Source organism: Sitophilus oryzae, unplaced genomic scaffold (assembly GCF_002938485.1).
Source record: "Sitophilus oryzae breed Bouriz unplaced genomic scaffold, Soryzae_2.0 scaffold_1900_pilon_pilon, whole genome shotgun sequence".
In the NCBI taxonomy this organism is placed as follows: Eukaryota; Metazoa; Arthropoda; class Insecta; order Coleoptera; family Curculionidae; genus Sitophilus; species Sitophilus oryzae.
This window is the reverse complement of record NW_022146614.1, coordinates 58,284-85,466: the sequence shown is the minus strand read 5'-3', so window position 1 is coordinate 85,466 and position 27,183 is coordinate 58,284. Positions and strand designations below refer to the sequence as shown.

Here is a 27,183-nt window from a genome sequence, read left to right as displayed (position 1 = left end):
GTATTTTATAAAGCTCAGTAAAAGTTGTTCATAGCTGTTTGAAAGAAATGGCGAATGCGCTAGGATTCTCTTAAGCTGCTTTCACGGTAATATTTTTTAAAAATGGAGTTCTTGAAAAGGCTTCAAAACGGTCGATAATCATGTGTGGATGATAAAGGTAAGCTAAATAAGATTTCTTTGATTTTTAATATATTTTCCACATATATTTTACGTTTGATATATTTAATACATATTATGTATTAGATATACCATGTGATCCAAAATAAATAAAAACGGCATCAAAGTTGGCTTTGAAATGAAAATCGCTGTTATTTTATATGTAAAATTATATTATGGAGAATATCATCGACCATCTTTTCCCAGCCAACTTGACGTCTTTTTTCGATTATACGGCATTATAGAGGTATCATAATGTATTCTATATAATTTGCCAATAACAATACGGTTATTTTTCTATTAGATAAGAATTATACTCTTGTCTTAATTTTTAGAGTTATATATATATTTTATATAAAATAATTTTACTTATAGTTGAGATATATACACGTTTTTTTTTTAGGAAATGACGAATGCGCCAGAATTTTGTAGCTCATTCTATTTCAGAAAATGGCGAATGCGCTAGGATATCATTATAATACTTCTATAAAATAATTTTTTATTTTAATTCCATTTAAGTAAGGGAAATAAAAAGACATTTGAATATATTTTTAAAAATATATTTATTTTCGGTAAAACACATAACAATTAAATGAAATTAAATTTTATTAAACTTAAACAACATTTTAAAACAATAAAAATAATTTAAAGTCTTATCAGTGCAATATATTATTTAATATCATCTCTTAATATCATTACACATTGTTTATTAATAATTTAATTGTATTGTTCCACTCTCTTAAGGCAAGATGATACGATCCAAGTGTATTTGGACCCAGTACACTTGGATGCTGCCTAGATATCCGTATAAGTAAATTCATATGGCAGTTAAGGTAGCATCCAAGTGTATTTGATCCATGTACACTTGTACCGTGTCAACCCGGCTTTAATAAAAATAATTTCTCAAGAGACTTCACTCACACCATTCTCATTTTTTATTCCATTTGAACTAAGGGTGAGGGTAATTAAAAAAATAAAAGAGTTAGTATATTTCAAATAATTTATTTAGGGAATACTTCAACAATACTGCAGTGTTATAAAAATTACCATTTTTTTGAGTTAATACAGATACACATTTTATTTCATTACAACAAATTCTTAATTACCTCTTTTTATTTTCTTATCTTTTACATTATTATATCAATTTAGTAAGGGGTGTTTGGTATTTTTACTATAATGCATATCTTCTATATATTTTTTTTAAAGACATATCAAATGTGCAAGAATACCATAACTAATCCTTATATATAATATAATTCACATACATAACATCAATTATTATATTATATTCTTGGACATTTGCTATTTCTTTAAACAAGTTCTTATAAGGTGAGTACCCTGGAATATTAATCCATACCACATTTCCTTTACACTCTTATCACAACAATTCCCTTATCCTTCTAAAACATACCCATACAGAATACCATTTTGATCCTACTGCTAGATTAGTTTATAGTGCTTTCTTTTAAAAATAATCCTACTTAAAATACATATTGCATTATAAACTAATCTTCATGTAAGTTTCATACTATCCGGATTTTTCTCCGTCCAGGCTATACCTGGAGAAATATTTCTTAGATTCTTTTTGAAGCATCTGAGGAATATTCCTCCAGATATAATAAATGATGGGGAGGAACTCTGATATTGGTGAAACTCTACTAAACTATCGGGGTGTTTGTTTCCTCGCTGTTTTATCCGGAAGAATATTCCTCAGATATCTCTTTCACACAATCTTTTGAGAAAGACATTCCGAGGATATTCGTTCAGATGAAAATCCAGCAAGGTAAACAAACACTTGAATAGTACAAATCCACCCCAAACTATCCGGGTGGTTGTTTTTCAGGGTTTTTATCCGGATGGGGGACAATCCTCGGATTTCTTTTTTCGTTCCTCATCCATGTTACATACATCCCTGATAATATTATCCATTCCTAATAAACCCTGCAATATTATTCCATCCTTATTATACACACCTACTATAAATCCACCCTTAGTCCTATTTCCATTCTTCATACATTCACTCATCAAATATATTTGATGAGTGAATGTATTAAGAATAGAAGACAAGGGTGGATATATGACTGGTGGATGGATATATTAAGGATTGAATAATAATGCTTCCTTCCTTCTACCTATTTTCATCCCTCATACATCCTTCTACATATTCTATTCCTAATATCCTATCATATATCCACCCTTTAATATATTTTCATCCCTAATACATCCACCAGGTCGGTCGATGTATTAGGGATGGAAATATAATATAAAGGTTGGAAATGATAAGATAATAGGAATAGAATATTACTAATATACTCATCCATCATACTGATTAGTATATTAGTAGTGGGAAAGATGGTAAATTGATTACGTAATCATTACGTAATCGTTAATGTAATCGTTACGTAATCGATTGCGTAATCGTTATGTAATCGTTACGTAATCGATTACGTAATCGTTATATACTCATTACGTAATCGTTATATAATCATTATATAATAGTTATATAATCATTACGTAATCGTTATATAATCATTACGTAATCGTTACGTAATCGATTACGTAATCGTTACGTAATCGTTACGTAATCATTACGTAATCGTTATATAATTGTTACGTAATCGTTATGTAATCGTTACGTAATCATTACGTAATCGTTACGTAATCATTACGTAATCGTTATGTAATCGTTACGTAATCGTTACGTAATCGTTACGTAATCGTTATGTAATCGTTACGTAATCATTACGTAATCGTTATATAATTGTTACGTAATCGTTATGTAATCATTACGTAATCGTTACGTAATCATTACGTAATCGTTATATAATTGTTACGTAATCGTTATATAATCATTACGTAATCGTTACGTAATCATTACGCAATCGTTACGTAATCATTACGTAATCGTTATATAATCATTACGTAATCGTTATGTAATCGTTACGTAATAGTTACGTAATCATTACGTAATCGTTATATAATCATTACGTAATCGTTACGTAATAGTTATATAATTATTACGTAATCGATTACGTAATGATTAAATAATGATTACGTAATCAATTACCCATCCTTTATATTAATAATATACTCATCCATATCATGGATATATAATCATTACGTAATCGTTATGTAATCGATTACATAATTACATTATTACATTATTTGTTATGATTATTTAACATATTTCCATTTATACTTATATGCCAAGTGGATATATTTGGGATTGAATAATAAGTCTTCCTCCCTTCTACGTATTTTCATTCCCTGATACATCCACCCTTCCACATAATCTATTCCTAATATCATTTCCAACCTTTATATTATATTTCCATCTCTAATACATCGACCCACCTGGTGGATGTATTAGGGATGGAAATATATTAAAGGGTGGATATATATGATAGGATATTAGGAATAGAATATGTAGAAGGATGTGTGAGGGATGAAAATAGGTAGAAGGGAAGGATGCATTATTATTCAATCCTTAATATATCCACCAGTCATATATCCACCCTTGTCTTCTATTCTTAATACATTCACCCATCAAATATTTTTGATGGGAGATGTATAAAGAATGGAAATACGAATCAGGGTGAATTTATATTAGGTGGGTATAATAAGGATAGAGTAGTGTTACAGGATCTATTAGGAATGGATAATATTAAAGGGTTTATATATTTTCATTCCTGGTACATCCACCGTTCTACATAATTTATTCCTAATGTCCTATCAGGAATAGGAATATCGTGAAGGGTGTACATATCATTTAGGCATGTACCGGGGATATCATATCCCAATACATACATCCAAGATATATACACCCTTCGAGATATTTCTATTCCTAATCAGAGATCCATCCATCAAAGGTCCTCCCTAATTTTTCATTCCTAATACATCCACCAAGTTGGGTCGATGTATTAGGAATGGAAAAATTAAAGGGTGGATCTATGAAAGGATATTAGGAATAGATTATGTGGAAGGGTGGATGTATCAGGGAATGAAAATACGTAGAAGGGAGGAAGACTTATTATTCAATCCCAAATATATCCACTTGGCATATAAGTATAAATGAAAATATGTTGAAATGTGGACCTTAATATGTAATAATAAATATGTTGAATATGTTGAAATGTGTGACCTTCAAAATATTTCCATCTCTGATACATTCATCCATTACTTATCCATAAATTTGGATGTATAATGAATGAACGGATCGAAGATAGGAAATATTGTGATGGGTGGATATATATTAAGTGGATATATAAGGAATAGAATAGGGTATATGTATAAGGGTGTAAGAGGTACAAAAATATGGAGAAAGGTATTTAAGATGTAGTATCGGTGGAATTGAAGGATGAAGGAAGAAGAATGATATAGGATATGAAGTGAAGAGACACCTGAAATGTAAATAAATTAATAAAATAAAAAATAATGATCAAGTAATAATCGTAATCCTTCATACTATTATATGATTGGATAACTGTAATCATAGAATGCATATGAAAGATTAAGATCTATTACTGTCACAAAGAAATATAAATATAAAACAAAATTAAAGCAAACAAATATAATCAGAAATATAGAATGATAAAATTAATAAAAATATAGTTTAGCCCCAAGAGAATCAGGATAAAATTTGGGGGCAAAATAAAACATTGCTTGGCTTTTTCAAATGACTTTAATTTGAACTATTCTTTAACTCTTGTACAGGGATTTAAGTTTTGATTCATCTTTGATTTATCGGTACACCTAACAATGTAAACGGCCGAGGTACTTCGAAGGAATGGACGTGTCAATAGACAGTCCAAGAACCGTACCTCGGCCCGTTCAAAATCTTATTACGAGTTTAATAAAAAATACAAAATAACATGTACAATGATAGAAAAAAAGTTTCCAAAGTCGTCTTTTCGAAATAGTCATATATAATAGTAACAAAGGCAGACAACACAACAATATATATCATATATTTTTGATTCTCTTTTTGTATAAAATTGTGATTTATTTGAAAAACTATAATATATTACAAAACATTTGAGGAAAGGGCAATACATATATTTTGTTGGCACTGAAAGATTTTTTTAATCTAAGTATAAATAAATTTTGGAGCTGTGATGATTTGATTTAAGAAGATACTGGATTCGAATATATATGCCCTTCCCTCCGCTAGATTATCTGGAGGATAGTGACAGACATATGGCATCAATTCAGGGTAGAAAGTACCAAAGACTTCTGGGTAATCAACAATGAACCCTGATGAAGGAAAAATGCTTTCAAGATGAAAAATATTTCTTAATAAAATTGCACTTATTTTCTATCTGTGTATTTTTTAACCCTTTGTATATCCCTTCCTTGTTAGTAGATTATGTGTTAAAGCTTTTGGAAAAAGAAATTAATTAAATATAAAGAAAGTGATCAAGTAAGAACCTAAAATATGATAAGACCTTTGTGTTGAATTCTAAGGTCTAAGGAAATATTAAACTATACAGGGTGTCCCAGAAATAAGTGCAAGTATTTTAACTGGTAATATAGTTAAACCCCAGAAACACGCCTATGAGGTTTTTTTCGAGAAAAAAATTTTTGAAAATTTTTAGAATTTTTTGAAAAATTTTTTTGTCATTTTTTGTAGTTTTTAGTCAAAAAACATAATTTATTGATAATATGGCAACAGAGCTAATAGATTAAATTTACAAGAAAATCCAAAAAAGATCCAGATCCTAAAGATTTTTGGAAATTTTCGAAGTAAAATAACTTCGTTATATTTTGGACTTATTTGAAAAACGATAAAGAGAAAATATGTTTCTTTTATCGAGATCTACCACTCCTTAAAATACTTGCACTTATTTCTGGGACACTCTGTATACTGTGTGAAATAGAAATTGCAAAATCCAAAATTCTTTTAAATACATTTGTTTGAAATAAATGTCTACGATTATTTTTTCATATTTATCCCAGCTACCAACTTCCTAAAATATTAATGAAAATAAAATATATTAGCATTTACTGGGTGTTGCGATTTCTATGTCACACAGTATATAAATAAAGAAATATCACACTAGTAATACCGTATGATAAAAAAAACTGTGTCAAAGATAGCTGGAAAATGACAATCGATAATAATTTTGGAGAGGTCGATCTCTTAGACGTCCTCTAAAAACTGACTGTTTAAGACATTATAATGCTGGAAGTACACAAGGTAATTATATTAAACAGGTTGCCTCGAAACTTTGGACCAATCACAGTAGTTGGCGCGATGACGTCAGCTAGCGTGATATTTAAAATAACTATTAACAAAATGTTTAATATTAATAACAATTCCACAAGTTAGATTGTTTTTCTATAAAGTCTTTATTTATTTTTATCTAATTTTGCCGACATTTAACATTTTCAAGCAATATTTGTATTCGAAAAAAAAATAATTTTAGCTTTTTACCACGTTAAAATATCGCGAACCAGTCGAAATAATTTATTATACATACACTCAGCAAAAACAATACTGAACATTATAGGCTGTTACAGGTTGGAATGGAATGATCTCCATTTCTAAGGAAAATTTAAAAAAACTATCTAGTTCATCAATTATAATACGTTATATAATTACACTAAAACTTTAAAAAATATAATATATCCACTAAAACTGTCCTATAATCCACTCAAATGCACTTAATACACGGAAAACCTTCGTAAAACAATGTAAAATTATTTGTAAACAAACAAGCTGAAAACTGCTGAGTACCAGACGATGATGCGCAATATGGCGGCTAATGTCAAGTTACGAGGCAACCTGTTTAATTTAATAACCTTGGGAAGTACACACTTGCCGAGGCGACCCGAGGCGCGACAAAAAATTAACGATATGTACATTATTGTTGGTTAGGATCGTCCTTTTTTGTCCCTCCTCGGCGAGTGTGTAGGTACTTCCAGCATAATAATATGCGATGGAGACCAGAACAAAAAGTAAGTTGGTTCTTTGTTATTGGAAACAAAGAATAAAAAATATCTCTACACTAGTAATATTACTGACAAAAAAACAGTAAGATTTAGATACACGTATGTTATTATAAAAAGTATAGAAAGATTGTGAAAATTGATTCATAGAAGTAGCAAAGAATAGAGAATATCTTTATACCAGTACTACTTTACTGCTAAAAAAACAGGAATTACTAAATACACCGTATTATAAAAAAAATGAATAGAAGAAACAAAGGGAACAATCAAAACCATTGAATAAAAAGACTAAGAAATGATAAAAAATGTGTAATGTTTTTATAAAAAACGATTTTGAATAAAACAATTTTGCTCTTTTCTGTGCATCCAATCTTTGTCTTTTTATTCAATGATTAAAATATTAAAAAAAATCCAAAGGTTCAGTGCCAATCTCCAAGAAGTCTCTTCTTTTAACCTCTAATATATATATTATATAATTTTGGCAGTAAAGTCTCTTAATTTAACACGAATATTCCGAAATTTCACCCCAAAAAACCCTATCTGTCACTACCCCCTCCACCTTCACCCGTTATTTTCCCGTCACTCACCCCTCTTAGACCGCAATGGAGTAGTCCGACGGAGGCTGCTGGCCACCGCCGCCTCCCTGTTGGCCACCGGCCTGCGGCCTGGCCCACAGCGAGCTGCGCAGGCCCAGCTTGAGCTTCTTGAGCGTGTCGATGTCGCACTCGGCCTCGCTCAGCTCGATTTGGCCACCGCCTTGGCCGGGGGGTGTGGTGGTGGCCGATTCGCTGAAGACCGTTTCGGCCACCGACAGGTGGCTCAGGATGTGCCTTTGGGAGCCTGAGCGACCCTGGGCGCCGAACCTATACAAACTATGAGGAGTTAGAGAATGGGGGATGGGGGTAATAAAGAGGGTGAGACGTAAAGATGTCCATAAGAAAAAACATATCAGTTTTCTTTTATAGAGATTTACCCCTGATTATACATGATATAGAATATTTACGCTGTAGGTAACCACCTAACTATCCAATCGACAAAAAAGTTAGAAAACTATAAAATTAATCCATTTGACATTATCTGATTATTATTATCCACGTCACAAGAATAATTCAGGGTTTATAAATTATCGCTAGTCAAACTTCTTCAATATTATTAATTATCTATTATATTATTAATTATCTATTATATTATTATTACCTAGTATATTATTAATTATACAGCAAATATATAGGTAGTGAAGCCCTTTTTCACCAAGGACGCAACAAAAATTAAAATTAAATATAGTATACAGTAGTTTCTATCTTTTTATGTTATATTACTGTAAATTTTAAGCATAGCATAGTTATACAGGGTGTCCCAGAAATAAGTGCAAATATTTTAACTGGTAGTATAGTTCAACCCCAGAAACACGCCTATGAGGGATTTTTTCGCGAAAGTTTTTTTTTTGAAAACTCGGAATTTTTTGGAAATTTATTTAGTTTTTATTTAAAAAAAATAATTTCTTGATAATATGGCAACATTGGTAGTAGATTAAATTTACAAGAAAATTCAGAAAAGATCCAGTGGTTCTCAAGATTTGAGCAAAAAATCATTTTTTTTGGAAATTTTCAAAGTAAAATAACTCCGTTATTTTGGACTTATTTGAAAAACAATAAAGAAAAAATATGTTTCTTTATTGTTTTTCAAACTTATTTCTGGGACACCCTGTATAATAAAAAAAAACGGGAAAAGTTGCTTTTTACTCCTTTTTATTGTCAATTAATTAAAATGCATACTGAGTAGAATTCTTTGCTAGATATATAATTTTTTAGAGAATTTATATATATATATATATATATATATATATATATATATATATATATATATATATATATATATATAAAAATACCATAAGAAAACCATAATTGCTCTACGACCCCTACTTCCCTCAAAACTCTATAAACCACACTAACATCGAAAGGAATAAAAAAAAACAGTCACAGAAAAATGCCTGGAATTATTGAAATATTTTGTAACTAACTACAAATCTAGATATCAACAAACCTCCAAAAGGTATTTTGAAGATTTGTTGACGTTGAGCTAATTTTTGCAGTATCTGTTAATTAAAACGTTTTTTGAAAAATTATGGTATTGTTTTTATCCAAAAAAAAATTCAGCCCATTTTCGAAAATTTCGCCATAGAAAAGTTGACAAATTCTTCATAATTAAGTAACACAAAAAATTACATAACTATTTCAATAGTTTCACTACATAATAATATGTAAGCTAGCCTCAAACCTATCTGCGATTCAAATAGATATATTTTTTAAGGAAATCGATATTTTTTCCTAATAAATCGATATGTTTGGACATCCCTAGTGATTCTATGGTTCGTCTCACCTGTTCCTGTTGCGCCTTGGCAGTGACTTTTGCTCAGACATGGGCGACAAGTCGGAAGACGTGCTGGACTGGGCCGTGCCATGGTAGGTGAAGGCTTAATAGTAATAATACCCTTTATTGCTCATTAGTATTACTCAGCTACTTATAATGATATGACAATAACGAAAAAAAAATGCAAACATTTGTATGCAACCTAAAGTATACTTATATTTTTTTATATTCTCTTAATATATTATTTTTTATAAAGGGCATTATAGTAAAAGTAGTATTGATTTGAAACTATTAAAAAAATACACTAGTCAACATAAAAATAGTTCTGTACAGGGTTTATCAATTAATAAATAAGAATTTCTACATGACTAAAAATTAAATAAATTGTAAATTCACTCAAAGAGATTAATTTTAAATGAATTAGGCATTTTGTTGGGGATTGGCGTTTATATGTTAGAATTAAAATATTAAAAAATATATACTGATTATCACTGGGTTGAAATGAATGAATATAATTTACATTTTGACGTTACCTGGTGCTTTATGTTTCATGTCCAGTTGATTTGATGACTCGGTACGACTGGAAGTGAGCGCCTCTTGGTCAGATTCGCTTTCGTCACTGTCGATGTCCTTCCTGTTGGCCCTTCTGCGGCCGTGGCCCTTTGTACTTTGAAATTTTTGCTTCAAAAACAGACAAAAAGAACGTGTTTGTATCTGTTTTTTTTAATCCTTACCTTGTTTTATAAAGTTATACATGACATTGTAGATTTTTATTATCTTATCTATAATTTGAAAACTTAACTTCAAGAAAGATAAAACTATACTTTCTGTGATTTTCTTATTTTTTTTACTTTTATCACAACACCTACACACAAAATATCTTTTTTTCAAGAAAAATTTCAGATTATAATAATAAAAGCATAGAAATATATGCAGTATTATTTAAAATCAACTAAATTAAAGTTTCTTTTGCAGGTTCCAAATGTATCTTGGTTTACATCTTAGTTCTTCACAAAGAAGCTTATTATATTATTGTAACATGATTATTATTATTGTTGTTTACTAAAAAAATATGATGAGGCTTTTTTAATAATAAAAATTCTTCAAATTATTATATTTGAGTTTGATTTAACCTCCTTAAAAAAGAAAATAAAGCAGAAAATATACATTAAGAACACAGTATGATCAAAAAGTTTTCTTATCAATCAAGTGTGGCTTTAAACTTCAACAGTTCAACAAATTTTAATGAAATTTTCTCTTAAGATTTTATAAGACCCACTTAATCGTAATACTTTTTGATCATAATATGGTACTTCGACAAGGCACTGAAGCTGGTCTATAACGATCACAAAACCACCAAAAAAAGCAATATAAAATATGTTTAACATCAAATTTTTAGCGACAATCTACACAAAGACCTTAGGATGAACATACCGATCTGATTTTTTTATAAATATAAAATTATATAACAAAACTATCGAAAAAAAAATAAATATCAGTAAAAACTTTGTATTTTCATCCTTACAGCCAAATTTAAAGGACGTACTACACCTATATTTGTCACTTGTAGGTACATACTATGTTGTAATATGGTGATTCCGTGCGTTTTTTAGTCTGTTTCTAAACAAAAGAAAACCTTATTAACTACCTTAACAATATAAAGGAGCTCCCACACCTCCGTTTTTAACGTACGGTCAAAACCGTACAAAACAACCGAAGCGTAGGATAATTTAAAACACATAGAAAACTTACGATATTATAGTAAGGTGAGTTTCGTTGTACAGAGCTGGAAGGCGGTGGGGAGGCACATCCTTCAGTTACAGGGTGTTCGTGGTACATAAAACTGTGCAGCATGGTGTTCTGAGGAAGGGTGCTCGGTTCGGATAATTGAAACGTTGCGTAGGGTGATATGTCTTCGGAGGTTTCTACAAAAACACAAAAATCTTGATGAAATAATTAAAAAAACGTTAAAAATATTGAAGGCCAGTGAAAGAAGAAAACTTAGAGGAGCTTTGAGGCTCAACTTTCGTTTAGCTGAAATCTGTTATATAAAAAATGACTTTATATATGCGTTCAAGAAGGCGCTAGGAGTACTTACGTAAATAGGGCTGATTCAAAACCAAAAATCATTGGGTCATGCAGTTTTCTTTCATATTTTAATAATTAATTAACTGTGATTTTGCAAATAAATTATTAGATTGTTTACGATTTGGGTTGCTTTGGTTACCTTTTCTTTGTGGAGGGTGTTAAGCTGTGGTTTTTATATTTTAATAATTAACTGTGATTTTGTAAAAATATTATTAGATTGGTTAGCATTTTAGACACTTAAATTATTTTTTTTCGTTCGAAAGTGCTTCATCCAAGGATTTTTTTCTTCTAAACTGTTCTATAAGCATAGGATTTTCTGCCAGAAAAAATTGCTAAATTCGTGGGTACTTATACTTTACAAGACCCGATAATATAATAAGGAACAAATGGAAAATGAAAATCAAGCATTTCCGCAGGAATTTTTTTATTTTCCTGAGTTTGTAAACGCTTCTAAAAGGCAAAAATATATTTATTTTTTATATAACTGATTTCAGCTATTCTAAAGTCTATTAAGTTTCCTCAGAAAATGGATACAGTTTATTTCCGCAGGAAAATTTTTATTTTCCTCGATTCGTGAATGCTTTTAAAAGGCAAAAATGTATTTATTTTTTATATAACTGATTTCAGCTATTCTAAAGTCTAATAAATTTCCTTAGAAAATGAAAACAGCTTATTTCCGCAGGAAAATTTTTAAAAGAATAAATAATAATAATTAATTTTTATTTTTTTAATTTTTATTTTTTTTTTATTTTTTATTTTCTAATTTTTAAATTTTTAATTTTTTTTATTTTTTTTATTATGTTCAGAAAATATTAAAAATAAAACGCAAAATGTATTTTTTATAGCAGATTTCAGTTATTCTAAAGTGCGAAATTTGGAAATTACGCATTTCCGCATGAAAATTTGTTGTTTTCAAGTGGTTCACGGTAGCTTTTTAAAGACAATTTTTTCTAACAACTGATTTCAGCTAAACAGAAAGAACTATACCACGAACTATACCAGGACTATATAAAACCGTATATTATTTTTTAACATAAATATATATATTTCTCTCTGTATTTAAAAACCTACCTGGTATTTTTTCACCAGCTTGCAGTGCCACCTTGTGAATGGTGGCATAATATCTTTCTCGTTGTTGCCTCAGCGTTCTGCTGATTGTCAGATGCTCTCTTGCGTTCTCTTTCCGTCCTGAAGCATAGATGGCGCTATTACTAAATCAATACCCTTCTAAAATACAAAGGCACAAGGCCGAATGGGACAATATCGATTGTCGAAAAATAAAATAGATTTAATTTTTATAACGAAATATTTTTCTTTATCATTATCTCTTTTATATACCATGTTATATAAAGAATCTTTTAGAAATTGGTAAAAAAACTTGACGTTACTGTTTGTTCTAAAGTTAAAAATATGTTTTTCATAATTTTCCTGTGTATGGTTCAACTTTTATATGCTAAATGTGAAGTCATCAGAAGAGTAACTTAAGAAAAATTATTTACAAAAATTAATATGTCATGTGTTACTGTAAAATACGTTCTTCTAAAATTTATTCAATGAAAAATAAATATATAGAATGTTTAGCCATCGTCCAACGGCACGTCATATATTGTCGAACTCTCTCGATCACTTGCCAACCAGATGAAATAGATTGGTGACGTCATTACGGCACTTCGTAAATTACTGCATATTCTTTTAGTAACTGTCATTGTCATTTGATTCCGGGGTAATAATTTTATGACGGAGATCGATCAGTGTCAAAATTAAAATTTGATTGTTGACGCACTTAAAATATAATATAAATAATATATAAAACGTACTTAAAATTTTCTAAACAATATGAACTGATCTCAGACACACCATAAAACTCATATTTGACAAATAATGATGACGTAACAGTGAAAGGTAGCTGAACAGTCTTTAAAATCTATTTATATAGTTACTATAACTATAAAAAAGATATCTAAAATAAAAAAATAAATCTGAATAAGTAAAACAAACTGGGTTTAGTTACCAGTCCCTATAAAGAAGATTATACTAAAAAGGGTAGTACTTACGTCTTCTAATACACACAGCGATCCCGATAAGAAGTACCTTGGCCAGTCCCACGACAATGATAAAAGGAATCAGTACCTTCCAATCGGAGTAAAAAGGCTTATCGTCGTTTCCCTGCCTTATCAGGTCGGGAGGCGGTACGTCGCCATCTTTCGTCAGCGTCATGAAGCTGAATTCTTCGGTGCTGAAACCAGCTACGTTGTGCGCCTCCAGCTTCACGACGTATTTCGTAGCTGTGGTCAGACCGGTGATCGATGTCCTTCTTTGAGGTTTGAGGGCATTGGAGACTATTGCATTGAAGATACAAAAATAAACTAACTGGTCAAGAAAATAGTTAAAAAAAAACGAGTTTACGAAATTGAAAGTTCATCAAACAGAACTGTCAAAAACGGAGATTAATGATGTCGATTTCGTCTCTAATGCGTGAATACATGGATAGCATTATTATTACTCTTTATTTAGTCTAATAATTTTATTAGAGAAAAGACTTATTTTTATTTACCTAAAGTCCACTGGCTATCAGTCGCTTTCCTGTACTGTAACACAAAATACAAAATAGGACAGCCATTATCTGGCCATACATGTAAACGCAGCGTTACACTGGTTGAATTTGGACTGATAAAAGACAGTGCCGGCGGTACTCCAGGAGGATGACCTTGAGTCCTGGCCTGTAACGGATGACTGGGAGGACTGGGTCCTATTTTATTGTGAGCTGTCAAATAGAGGTGGTACGTGGAACCACACAAAAGACCCTGAAACAAACATATCTTCTGTTAGTACTTTTACCATTTGTTTACCGATATACTTTATAAAAAAATCATGGAGAGTCATGCTTGTTTATAATTTTTACTTGTTTATAATGTGACCGGAAAAAAAATAATAAAATTAAAAATAAATAATTTATATCTACCTTCAATTCAAAGCTGGTGGCATGTCGAGACAAATGAACTTCGTCCAAATCTCCATGTTCTTTCCTACAACAAAAAAAAACGAAAACATTTTTAAAAAATAAAACGAAAAAAATATTTAATACTGACCTATAATTAAGATGAAACCCACTGATGGCAGCTCCTCCATTATTTCCCGGCTTCCAATGGAGTAAAATACTCGAACTGGTCGCCGAGGTAACATAGAGCAATGGAGCACTTGGTGGTACTTGAACCACCAAATTATATGTAATCCTGAAAAAAATTACGTTACTGGCATTCCAAGTGAAGAAAAAAATATCAAAATAATCTAACCTATCAGTTCCATGCCCGTTGTCAACTTGACAAGTATAATTTCCTGCGTCTGTAATCTGTAGGCTAGATAGAATCAGCTCTCCTGTATCGAGAAGTTGCTGATTATGGTTTGCTCCACCCTAAAAATCAATTTTTTATCAAAAATAACGTAAAAGATAAAAAAAATGAAACAGACCTTTAAAATTTGGTCACTCCGTAGCCATTCTCTTCTAGGACTACCCACAGATTCGCAACTAAAAGAAACGGTGGTTCTCCACGGTCGTACTACCAGGCCTCCAAATGATATTATTCTTGCTGGTACTAAAGGAAAAAGAAAATAAAAAACAGTTGTATTGAAAATAATGAAAGTGTGTACAGGCCTGTCGTTTAACAAAAAAATATGAATACATTTTGATGCACATTTTGTGTCAACCGACAGGCCTACACACATTTTCATATTTTTCAGATACTAAAATACTATATGGATTTTTGCATGTTCAATTTCTATCTTCCTATTATAGTTCTATTCTCCCACAAAAATAGCGATAATAAAATTTCATGTTCATTTACATACAGCGTGAGCCTTAAATACGTGCACATATTCCACAGAGCTGGTAGAAATGATTTTTTATAAATTCTGAGAACCACTATTTCTTCATCTCAATTTACTCTACTATAATCTGTAAAACGAATAACTTTGAATTTGACAGTTCCCGCGGGCTTTTCTAGTGTTAATTTTATTAGGTTAGCAACTTGCGGCCATGCTGACGCAATGCCGTCTCTAATAGAACAGCCTCGGAGCGAGATTTATGACGTCACGCTAGTTAGATACCACGGATTAATAAATATATTGTAGAATACTTGGAAAACATAATTATTCCTCGTATTTTTAGTTTGTATTTTAAAAATGATATAGTTTACATGAAATATACATAATATACAGTTAATAAATACAATATATATATATATATATATATATATATATATATATATATATATATATATATATATATATATATATATATATATATACTATATATATATACTATATATATATATATATATATACCTATTTATAGTAATAAATACTTTGCCAGATAAAACTATGAACCATACAAAAGCAGCAAATGTTTTACAATATGGCTGAAATCGTACTCCATAGTCAATGTAGATAGTTTTTGTGTTAAGAATAATAATTTAAAAAATATGTGGTCATCTTTTGACAAGATTATATTAGTTTATTAATTGCAGTAAACATTATAATATATAAATAAATTTTGTTAATGCAAATAATAATACATCACTATTATATAACTTACTATTCACTACTATAATCACTATTTATAGATATTGAATGTTTTTTGTTAAATTAGATCGATTTTCAAACCCCAAAATTTAAAATATATTTTACATTTTACCCATTATCTTATGTACCGCCTATTAATTATTTGTATATTTAAAAACATTTGCTGCATTTGTATAGTTAATAGTTTATTTGCCAAAGTATTTATTACTATAAATAGGTATATATTATATTGTATTTATTAACTGTATATTATGTATATTTCATGTAAACTATGTACTATGTATACTATGTATATAAAACATCATTTTTAAAATACGAACCAAAAATACGAGGAATAATTATGTGTTTCATGTATTCTACAACATATTTATTAATCCGTAGTATCTAACTAGCGTGACGTCATAAATCTCGCTCCGTGTCTGATGTATTAGAGACGGCATTGGTCTAATATTTAGAAATGTCTAAAGCTGATGACATTTTACTTTTGTCAATTATGACATTTCGTGTTGATTTTTGTAAGAAGAGGAAGAACTGTCACTTGTTTTATTATTTTCCTTTTCTATTTCACGAAAGTAAAAAGAGTTACCTATCTGATTCGTTCAGGCACTCAATTTAAAGAATATCAGTAACTTTTTTGACAGAGGGATTTTATATTTGCTATGTTGGTAAAAAATAACGGTCAAAATTCAAAGTTATTCATTTTATAGACTATACCTATACTGCCGTTTTATCAAATCAAAATTTTATCAAATTTTTTATATAAAATTTATCAAAAATTTTTCTGCTAAAAAACTTCAGGTTCCTGTGATCGAAAGAAACTATACTACCTCTAAATATGTGCACTTATTTAAGACTCACCCTGTAGAATTTTACGTGGTAAATTTATTTTTTTAGTATATATTCAGAGACAATAAATAATATCAATTTTAACCACAAAGTATGTAGGTGTAGGCCTGTCGTGCTATCAAAAAAGTGAAATGAGTGTAGTATTTTTAATGTAATTTCTAGTAGTATATTTTTTATATTCTGCTTCAATAAAGATGCAATGCCTAGATATATTTATTTTAGATCTGTTTAATTTAATAAATAACTATATAAAATTTAATATTTCTACTTACTTCTTGACGTAATCACCTGCGTCACGACTTTAGAACTTTGACCCTCCCCTATTCTAGTTGATGCCGTCACCCAGAATTGGTACTCCAAATGCTGTTGCACGTTTTTCACTTCAAACACTGTATTATGACTGGAAATGATCTGCCTACCATTTTCAGCCTCCTGTCGACCATCAGGAGCTCTCCTGTAAACAATCAATCGTTTTTTTTTTAATTCAGTTCATTATATAGCTTTAAAAAAAGTACAACCTGTATAAATTGTACTTGGTTACGATCCCGTTGGGTTCTAAAGGTGCCAGCCAGGACACTTTCAAAGACTGCGGCGTTGCCACCACCACCTTAATATCAGCAGGAGATCCTGGAACTGAAACAAAAAATTAAAATTTTTAATAGACCATAAAGATTCATTATTTTAAACTAAATTTTTTTATTTTGCTTCGGAATTTTTTTGGCCCTGTATAAAAAGTTCATGTACGGTAGGGGTACTTAGGGGGTGCAAAATTTCCCCCCTTTAGTGAGTAAATCACAAAATTACAGCTTGACCTACACTACTACAAATGATAGTAATAAAAATTAAACTTTCCTAAAAAATATCCTGCAGTATTTTTGATACAATACAAAAATCATTATTATTATTAGTGGAGTGCTTTAAGCCCTTATGAGATACAAACCTCGAAATTCCTTTACTGTGAACGAATTTTTATAAAACTTTTTGCATTGTATTGTTAATAAGATATATTACAAAGTTTAAAATGCATACATACAAGATGGCTCCGTTTTCCGGAAAAGCTCTGTATCAGGATTCCTATTTGAGATTTGCACTCCAAACCTTTTACGAAATATATCTTTAATAGTAGTTCACATTTCAAAAATATTTTTATAGATATACAGGGCGAGTCAAATATATATCATTTATTTATTCGAGTTTAGTGAATTTGCTATAAAATTCTGGTTACAAAAATACCTTAATACCATAGAGTGTATTAAATGGTCTTTGAATTATGACGACGTCCATGAGGACGTCAATACAAACGTCCAGGAACCTTCGTATGAGAACTTCTAATCGAGACGATCGACTTATTGTAAGTTTATCGCTAAGAAACCGCCGTTTGCCAGCTTTTCAAATTGATAAAGAATTGCACTTAAGAACCGTACATATTCACTAACGGACTACAAAAAGAAGATTAAATGAAGCAAATCTTATGTCTTCGGGACCAGAACATATAGATGTGTTGACTAGGCCCAAAAGCAAAGGCATGGTCTTAATGTAAAAATTACGAAAAATGTTAATGCCTCCTTTAAAATCGAATATTTCCAACAAAAATAAAGCTAATGAGATGAACCAAAAAACAAACCATCTAGAAAGGATGTATCTAGATGATAAAATAATTTTTGAATTTCTTGCTGTTTTAACATATTTCACAGAGTGTTTCAAACTTTCATAAGAAATATCAACATTTTCTTTTCCCTTGTATAATTAATAGGTGGGGAGTTTCATTTTTAATTTAGAAAAAGATACTAAGAAGTCAAATAATTTGGCAACACACTGCTTAAAAAATCATCAAAATCGGCCCATTAAAATAAAATGTATTAACCTTTAAAATACATCAAAGTTTTAAGGTGCCCATTTTTCGTACCGGTGAATGTATTTCAAAAACTATACATTTTAGTCATATACTTTTTTTAATAAAACAAACCTTTATTTTTTTACTCGAATCCAAAAATCAATTAATATATAGGGTGTTCCATTACAAAAAACATAACTTTGATGTGTAACTTTTTTTGGGGACACCCTGTAGAACTCTACATAATTTTAGAAAATACCTTAAATTGACTTACATAAGCTCAGAAAATTTCACTTCAATACAAACTTTTGTTCTCCTTGCAAAAACCGCGTCGTATATGACGCGCCACCCTGTATAATTCGATTTGAATGAAAATTTCAATGATTAGAATATAAGCAGAATAGGTATAGCTTATGTATTAGATTTATTTATTTCAATAAATTTACGTAGAAAAAGAATTAAAAAAATCATAATATTAAGAGAAGGAAATAATTAAGAATTTACTAAAATTACTAAAATAAAAAATTAAAAGCAACGAAAAGAAATGGGTAAACATTTTAGTATTTTATCTATAAAACACAATACAGAAGATTTCACATGTCTCTGGGCACTCCACGATATGATTATATTATTAATTATAATAATATAATCATGATTATCCTTACCATCTTCCTCTGTTTGACAGTAATGCGGAACTGTCAACACTCCATCACCCACTTTAGTGAAAGCCAACACTTGCAAACTGTAATTGGTGAATTTCCTTAGGCCGGTGATGACAGTTGTCAATGCTGTCGTTTTTCGAGTCTCCATTTCGTCGTTTCCTCGCCACCTGTCATCAGGGACTGGCTCATACGTCAGTTTGTAGCCTTGGAGTAGTCCGTTACAGTCTTCGGTGGGAGGAGGTTGCCAGCTCACTTGGAGGCTTTGTGAGGTGAGAGGTGCACATCGTACATCCATTGGAGGTCTGCTAGGAACTGTGAATTAAAAAAAAATATACATAAAACTTTAATTTCTAATAAGAATGACTTACCGTCCTCCATAGTTTGAGCTGTGACTGGGTCACTTAGAGGACCCGCCCCCACTTCATTGTAGGCCTGTATCACTATGTGATATCTAGTGAATTTAGCGAGGCCACCCAGTAGGATTTCACCACCGTCTTCACCGTCACCAGTTACTGAGGTAAAATTGTATGATCCCATAGAGGCAGAACGGTAACCCACGTTAAAACCCTGAGGAAGTAATCATATCAAATTCTATCATAGAATAAGAAACGTTGAATAAAAATATCACAGAATGAGTATATCAACAAATTTGGTAAAGATTGCAAAGAGGTTTCAATATAAGCTAAAGTATAGAGAATCATTCCCCAATGACAGTAAATTTGAATGTTTATTAGAATGTATTGAGAAATAGTCAAAAAAATATTAAAATTAATTAAATTATTTAGAAATAAAAATATAGATAAGCTACAAAAACAACTAAAAAAAACAAATACATTTCTTAATTGATTTTCACTACTTATAACATATATTATACAGGGTGAGTATTAAATAGGTGCATATATCTTTATGGGTGGTATATTTCGATCCCAGAAACACGTCGATGAATTTTTTTGCGAAGAAAATATTGAAAATTTCGTATTTTTCGAACTTTTTTCTTTAATTTTCAGTGAAAAAAAACATAATATCTTGATAATATGGCAACAGAGGTAAATTTAGAGAAACAAAAACACAGAAAAATTCGGTGATTCTGAAAATGTAAGTAAAAAACATTTTTTTTGGCCTTTGATGTAAAATATCTGGAATCTTTTAGACTTATTTGAAGAACGGTAAAGAGAAAATATATTTCATTTATCGAGGTCTACCAACCCTGAAAATATATGCACTTAGTTAAGACTCACCCTGTATAATTAGTTACTAGTAACCAGCTGTTTTTTTATTTTTCATATTAATATTTAGAAATAATCGTCTTAAATATTTTTGAACGCGTTCACTTTGCATAAAACCGGCATTATAAAATAACTAAAAATAATAAAACATAAATACACAAAAGCACAACAAATTAAATAAAAATAAAATCCTATAAAAATAAGAATATTTTTTTTCAATTACCTACCTGTATTTCACCATGCCTCAATTCTGGCAAGGGCGGTGTCCAAGTGACCAGCACTTCAGTGGACGAAATAGGCCTGGCGTTGGGGTTCAGGGGCGGTCCTGCCGGTTTTTCGCTGAGGGTTTTCACAAGAATTTCGTCGCTGGGTACGCTCCTTCCTGCAGGACCTTCAGCGATTATCCTGTAAAAAAATTAGAATATAAAACAAGAGATTTCTTTTGAGAAAAATACTTTTCTACCTGAAGGTGTATTTAGTCGATGGTTTTAGGTCGTCGATGATCGCGGAGTAGGGTAGAGGGGTTTCTGTCAAGTCTATTTGATGCCAGGATCCTAGAAATGATTCGTTTTAACAAAATAAACCAGTAAAAACATACAAAATCTTCATTTGTTTAGGACACACCCTATATAAAAGAGCTTTAAATATACTTACGTTCCATTTCTTTAAACTCAACGATAAATTTAAAAACTTCGTTGGAATCTCCAGCTTTGTGAGCCCATTTCAAATTCACAGAAGTACTACTTTTTGAAGGTACCTAAAACATTTTTTTATAGTTTTTTTTTAAATACTAGATAGATATCTCTAGTAGGTTACCTCCAAGTTCTGAGGAGGCATAGGGGGTTCTTGCACCAGCAATTGGACCAATTGCTGATCTCTACCATACATATTGCTGGCCTGACAAAAATAGGCACCAGAATCAGAGGCGTCCGCGTTTAGGATTTGTAGCTCTGCAGCTACCTGAAATGACATAAGTCAGTTTTATTTTTAATGTTGTGACCACAATAGAATTTCTTTTTTTACTGTTTTTCGAAAAATTATTTTAACAATAATTATAATTATAACACTAAATAATAAAAACGCAGAAATATAAAAAATAGAAAACTTTTTTATGAAAATTAAATCAAATTGTCTTACACCATCAGGAGTGACGTCCTGTTTAGCGTTCACCCTGTAGTTCGTCGAAGGATTTAATTCTATTTTGCCTCCTCTCAACCATATGACGCTAATTGGCTTGTCACCGTTCACGTCACAATGCAAGATGGCCGCGTCACCCTTCTTCACCGTCACCATGCGAGATGGTGCCGAAAAATATGGCGACGCTAGAAAAAAAAAATTAAACACTATATACACGATGTCCCAATTATAAGAAACAGAAACTATCTGTTATTTGATTCTGTTTCTGATCTGTTTCTGATCTGTTTCTGATTTTACGTACAATTGACTCTTAGCTGGATAACTTTTCCTATCCCTGTTCCTATTCCATTATCCGCCTGGCAGAGATAGTACCCTTCTCTATCCTCTTTAACGTGTTGAAGTAGCAAAGTACCATTTCCCAACAATTTCGTGTACATATGATCACGCACCTCCTCATAATCACCAGATTTAGACCCTACAAATATTTTGTATTGGTAAAAATATAAATAATAATTTTAAAAAGCAGTACCAGTAGCTTTTTTCCATATTACTGTCGGTGTTGGTACTCCCTGAGCCTGACAGTGAAGAGCTACGTGTCTATTTCTTTCAACACTCACATCTGCCGGTTCTACTAGCCATCTGGGTGGTACTACAAACAGAAAATCTGTCAAGATTTTTTGACAAATTTCACAACTTAAATATTGAAGTTGTTCAGAAAGTTTTTATTAAATATTCTTAGATTTGGTGCTATAATTTTGAACTCAGGTTTCAAGAACTCCATTTGATATAGAAAATTTTCTGAAAAAGGGTGAAATAAATTTATAAAGAGAGATATAAATAATTTATTTATACATATTATATTTACAATATTATGTTGTTGTAAAGCGTATAAGTATAAAATAGATATTTTTTCTAAGAATTTTAAACTACTATGAAGTTTATACAACAAGGAAATGATACAAAAAATATATATGAAGAAGTGACCATCCTGTATCAAAAAATTATGTAATTCTATTAAAATATTACAATATAATTATTCGAAAATTATAAAAAACTGTTTGGTAGAAACCTGTGTTCAGTATTTGTGACATAAAAAGTAACTACTTCAATGTAGAAGCAGCAGTAAGCTGACATTTTAGTGAATTTTGCTGCAAGGAAGCTTATTGATCGAGATCTCAGTGAATATTAGTGAGTGATATAAAAATAGGTGTATATTTTAAACAGTGTTTTTCCAAGAATAACTTCAAGTTTTTAATAAAAATAATAATTCTGAAAATCGTCAAAAAATGTTCATTTTCTAGTCTCTAAATTTTTAGATTTTTCTAGACTATATTATATCCTATATAAATCGAATATATTCCTGGAGAAACACTCTGTATATAAGTTTTAAATAGAATTAACTTTCAATGTGCAATAAAGATGTGTTTTTCTTTATTTTAATTTGCATTTTTAAAAAATATTCTTCGATTACAGGAAAATTATAATATATATAAAATATACAGATTATAAGATCGAATGCAAGCATGCTACAACTCGTGCGGGTCATGCTCAAGCACAAACAGCATGCTCGAATCAGTGAAGAGAGTGAGAAGGGAACAGAAATATCAAAAATGATCTTTAAGGCTTACCAACTTATTGATTTTTTTTAATCAATATCAAACATCGAAAAAATTGGTAAATCTTAAGCTTTGTATCCACCAAAGTGTTATAAACTTTAAATTTCTGCTGCTTGTATTAATATTTATGAAAATTCTATAATTTATTTTTTACAATAAAATCTTCTTAATCTTAAAAAATGTTTTAAAACAACTTTTTATGACCATGTATTATTATTATTAAACACATTGTGACCCTTTTTGATACTGATCACTATTATTTTAGTAAACAGAATTTCACAAAAAATAATACCCTAAGGAAAGAATATTTTGCTTGATGAAAACGTAGTGAAACTTCAGTGAAAACAGTGAACACTTCAGTGAAAACGTACAATTTTACATATTTCCATCACGATATACAATAATTATTCTGATGCTAAATACAAATCCAAACATTCTTTATGTAGCAGGATCTGCGCATACAGGGTGTGAAAAAAAATAATGTATCAAACATTAGTGGGTGATTCTACGGATAAAAATAAAATAAAAAGTCCCTACGAAGATTTTGTTTATTTTTTAGAACACTGGTAAACAATTTTTTCGTGAAATTTGTTACTCTGATGCTACGATAGAGTAGTTACTTGCTTAGAAAACACCATAGGTCATAAATATGTCCATAGAAACTTTTTCTTTTATTTTTTAAATGTAGTATCACTCACTAAAATTTGCAAACTATTTTTTACACCCTGTATACCTATTTTTTCATATTTTATCTTTTTATTTCTCCCAATAATTTAAAACTATACAAAAAAAACAAGACTTTATACATCCTGTAATTGCATGTATATCGTGATTTCAATATATCTATAACCCGAATAAAAATTCTCAAAAAACATAACCAAACAAAAACGGTGCAAAAAACGGTACCTTCGGCCTTACTCGAGTCCGGTCGGCTCGATTCGGGCCCCGATGACGTCAGCTGTGCCAAAGCGTGGTGCTAGTGGGCGGGGCGTGAGATGGCGTGAGTGGCGTGACAAGGCGGGCCGCGTGACCGAGCGACCGATAGGACCGCGTGACGAGATCAAGGTCGATCGGTCACGTGACCCATTTTTTACGTGGTGTGGGGCTAAATCAGGCCAAAGTGGTGGTGGTGGTGGAAGGAAAGAATCGAGGCTATTTCTTTCGTAAGTTATTGTATTAATCCCAAACTTACACTTTTATTGAGTATTTTAAATATATCTTTGTAAAAAATTAATTGCAATTTAATAAATGTATCGACATAATTTTTTTTTTTCAAATTTCACAAAAGTATAAATATTTGGCGTCAAATTCAACAAGTGTAACCATAGTTTCTCTATATACAGGGTGTCCCAGAAATAAGTGCAAATAATTTAACTGGTAGTATAGTACAACCCCAGAAACACGCCTATGAGGTTTTTTCGCAAAAAAAATTAATAATTCGAAATTTTTTGGAAATGTTTTTAGTTTTTAGTTAAAAAAACATAATTTCTTGATAATATGGCAACATAAGTATTAGATTAAATTTACAAGAAAGAAAATCCAGAAAAGATCCAGTGGTTCTCAAAATTTTAGCAAAAATCATTTTTTTTAAATTTTCAAAGTAAAATAACTCCGTTATTTTGTACTTATTTGAAAAACGATAAAGAGAAAATATGTTTCTTTTATCGAGATCTACCACCACTTAAAATACTTGCACTTATTTCTGGGACACCCTGTATAATTACTTACAAGGTAACCTCAAATATTTTGATGAAATACACAACTTATATTGATTATATATAATAAAATTATATAAGAGTTTCTTGCCTTGAACTGCTAATATAGAAATTAATTCCACGCTGTGTTCGACATAATGTGGATCAACCTGCTCTCACTACCGGTTTCGGAGCCCTACCCCATCATCAGGTGAGCTTGGGTATTTCCACAATATGTCGAGCACAGCGCAGAGTATATAAACACGACTTGTCGTAAAGTAGCGGTAAGATATTAAGTCCCGCATCGCGAGATAGTACCACCGAGGCACGACTATCTAGTATAATATATACCTAAAAACTGCATGAAATTTATTTTCCATAATATTGATTATATATAGATATAGCACTTGATTGTTAGGTGTCTTCTATGGTTTATTCATAATATTAAACTTAACAAAGACATTTTTACAAAGTTATAATGAAATACTTACTGTTGTTTTATTAAAATGTTTTATTGGCAACTCTTTTCAAAAATTAAATAAAAAATCACAGACAAAATTTAAAAATGTGTCTTTTTAACAGATATTTTTAACGTTAGGATTAATATTACAACTACGAAAATAGCCATTAAGGGTCCAAACTTAGATATGTATTAAACATTAAAAAATCAACAGTAAAACTTTATTAAAAATCTCTTAATTTGAGGAACAAATTAGAGGTTTCAATGATACTTTATACTTATGAGTTTACGATCATCCACAATATGATAAATATACAGGGTGGTCGAAATTGGTCTGTTTTAATAAAGAAATCCTATTTCCTGACTAGATAGAGCAAACTCGACATAGATGTCATGGGCTCGATTTCTGAAAAACGTTTAAAAAACCGCCTGTTCATATTTTCACTCCCAACCGAGATACGGAGTCTTTTTGAATTTTTTACCATTTGGAAAATTGCCCATAACTTTTGTATTTCCCGCAATAATAAAATTCTGTAAAAACGTTCTTAAGGTACTTTTTAAGCACAATCCAGTGGCGTAGTCAGTTTTTTTCTATACTTGCTTGTTTAGTCAGAAATAATAAGAAATATAATTTTTTAAATGGAAATCATAGTTGGCAATGAACCTAAAAAAATGCCGGCGTTTAACCCTTGCCAACGATATAAAGTTATGTGTATTTATTTATAAAAATGAGAGAAAAATTACGTTTTCTATCTTTGTATCGAAGCGGACCTTGATTTTGTGTTGACCTATAGTTGCCTAATTATTTTTTATCACTATATCATTATTTATCTGCATAATTAAAGGCTTTTGAAAAGGTAAAATCAACATTCTATATTAGTATTACCATTTACAATTTAAAAGCCAGGGTTACAACTGCACTATTAAATGGAGAATTTAGAGAGAATTGGATTGGAACAAGGGATCCCATATCTTGGCCTGCTAGGTCCTGTGATGTACTTCTCAGAAATCGAGCCCATGACATCTATGTCGGTTTTGCTCTATCTAGTCAGGAAATAAGTTTTCTCTGTTAAAACAGACCAATTTCGACCACCCTGTATAATTAAAATTAATGTCCTAGCAACAGCTTGCGGTAGTCAGTTGTATCCATAGAGATATCCTAATAACTAGCTTAGAAAACAATGAAATTTTGTTTCTAACCATTGAAAATTACTGCCACTAATTTTGTAGTTCTGAATGAAGCTTCCCTCACAAAAACCTAATTCAAAATGAATGTATCTAAGCGTGAACCCCCCTAAGAGTGAGAAAGGTTCAATTCACGGGGCTGGTGATTCATTAATTCAATAAGGGTGGGATTTGATTCACAGACGTGGTGGGGTCGATCTCAACTGTACCTTTGACTTGTAGCTTGGCGGTGTAGCGGACCTCGGCAGCTGGATTGCTAGCTACGCAGGTAAAATCTCCTGAGTGTCGTGAGTCTAGGCTAGAAAACGGCAGGTAATTTGTGTAGATCTCGTGTATATTATTGTTCAACGAAAAGCATTACAAACTATAATAAAATGTTCCCA

The 27,183-nt window shown here is 30.7% G+C and overlaps 1 protein-coding gene across 4 annotated transcripts in view; it reads right to left on the bottom strand.

Moving 5' to 3' along the window:
- Positions 1-5,908: 5,908 nt before the first annotated feature.
- LOC115883427 (Down syndrome cell adhesion molecule-like protein Dscam2) overlaps positions 5,909-27,183 on the bottom strand; it is a 62,065-nt gene continuing 40,790 nt past the window's right edge. For 2 of the 4 annotated variants that reach the window (XM_030901786.1, XM_030901788.1), the window contains 23 exons: positions 22,375-22,494; positions 22,147-22,320; positions 21,846-22,030; positions 21,525-21,668; positions 21,363-21,465; positions 21,172-21,262; positions 20,936-21,113; positions 19,851-20,049; positions 19,486-19,794; positions 17,505-17,619; positions 17,259-17,440; positions 15,031-15,155; positions 14,856-14,974; positions 14,652-14,795; positions 14,525-14,588; positions 14,117-14,366; positions 13,617-13,901; positions 12,634-12,750; positions 11,227-11,399; positions 11,053-11,094; positions 10,008-10,155; positions 9,484-9,577; positions 5,909-7,976 (listed from right to left, as the gene is read on the bottom strand). In XM_030901786.1, coding sequence (XP_030757646.1) covers positions 7,697-7,976; positions 9,484-9,577; positions 10,008-10,155; positions 11,053-11,094; positions 11,227-11,399; positions 12,634-12,750; positions 13,617-13,901; positions 14,117-14,366; positions 14,525-14,588; positions 14,652-14,795; positions 14,856-14,974; positions 15,031-15,155; positions 17,259-17,440; positions 17,505-17,619; positions 19,486-19,794; positions 19,851-20,049; positions 20,936-21,113; positions 21,172-21,262; positions 21,363-21,465; positions 21,525-21,668; positions 21,846-22,030; positions 22,147-22,320; positions 22,375-22,494 — 3,641 coding nt within the window. In that variant the 3' untranslated portion in view covers positions 5,909-7,696. Of the gene's footprint in view, positions 7,977-9,483; positions 9,578-10,007; positions 10,156-11,052; positions 11,095-11,226; positions 11,400-12,633; positions 12,751-13,616; positions 13,902-14,116; positions 14,367-14,524; positions 14,589-14,651; positions 14,796-14,855; positions 14,975-15,030; positions 15,156-17,258; positions 17,441-17,504; positions 17,620-19,485; positions 19,795-19,850; positions 20,050-20,935; positions 21,114-21,171; positions 21,263-21,362; positions 21,466-21,524; positions 21,669-21,845; positions 22,031-22,146; positions 22,321-22,374; positions 22,495-27,009; positions 27,099-27,183 lie in introns of all 4 variants that reach the window. The other 2 variants (XM_030901787.1, XM_030901790.1) reach the window with 2 other exon arrangements.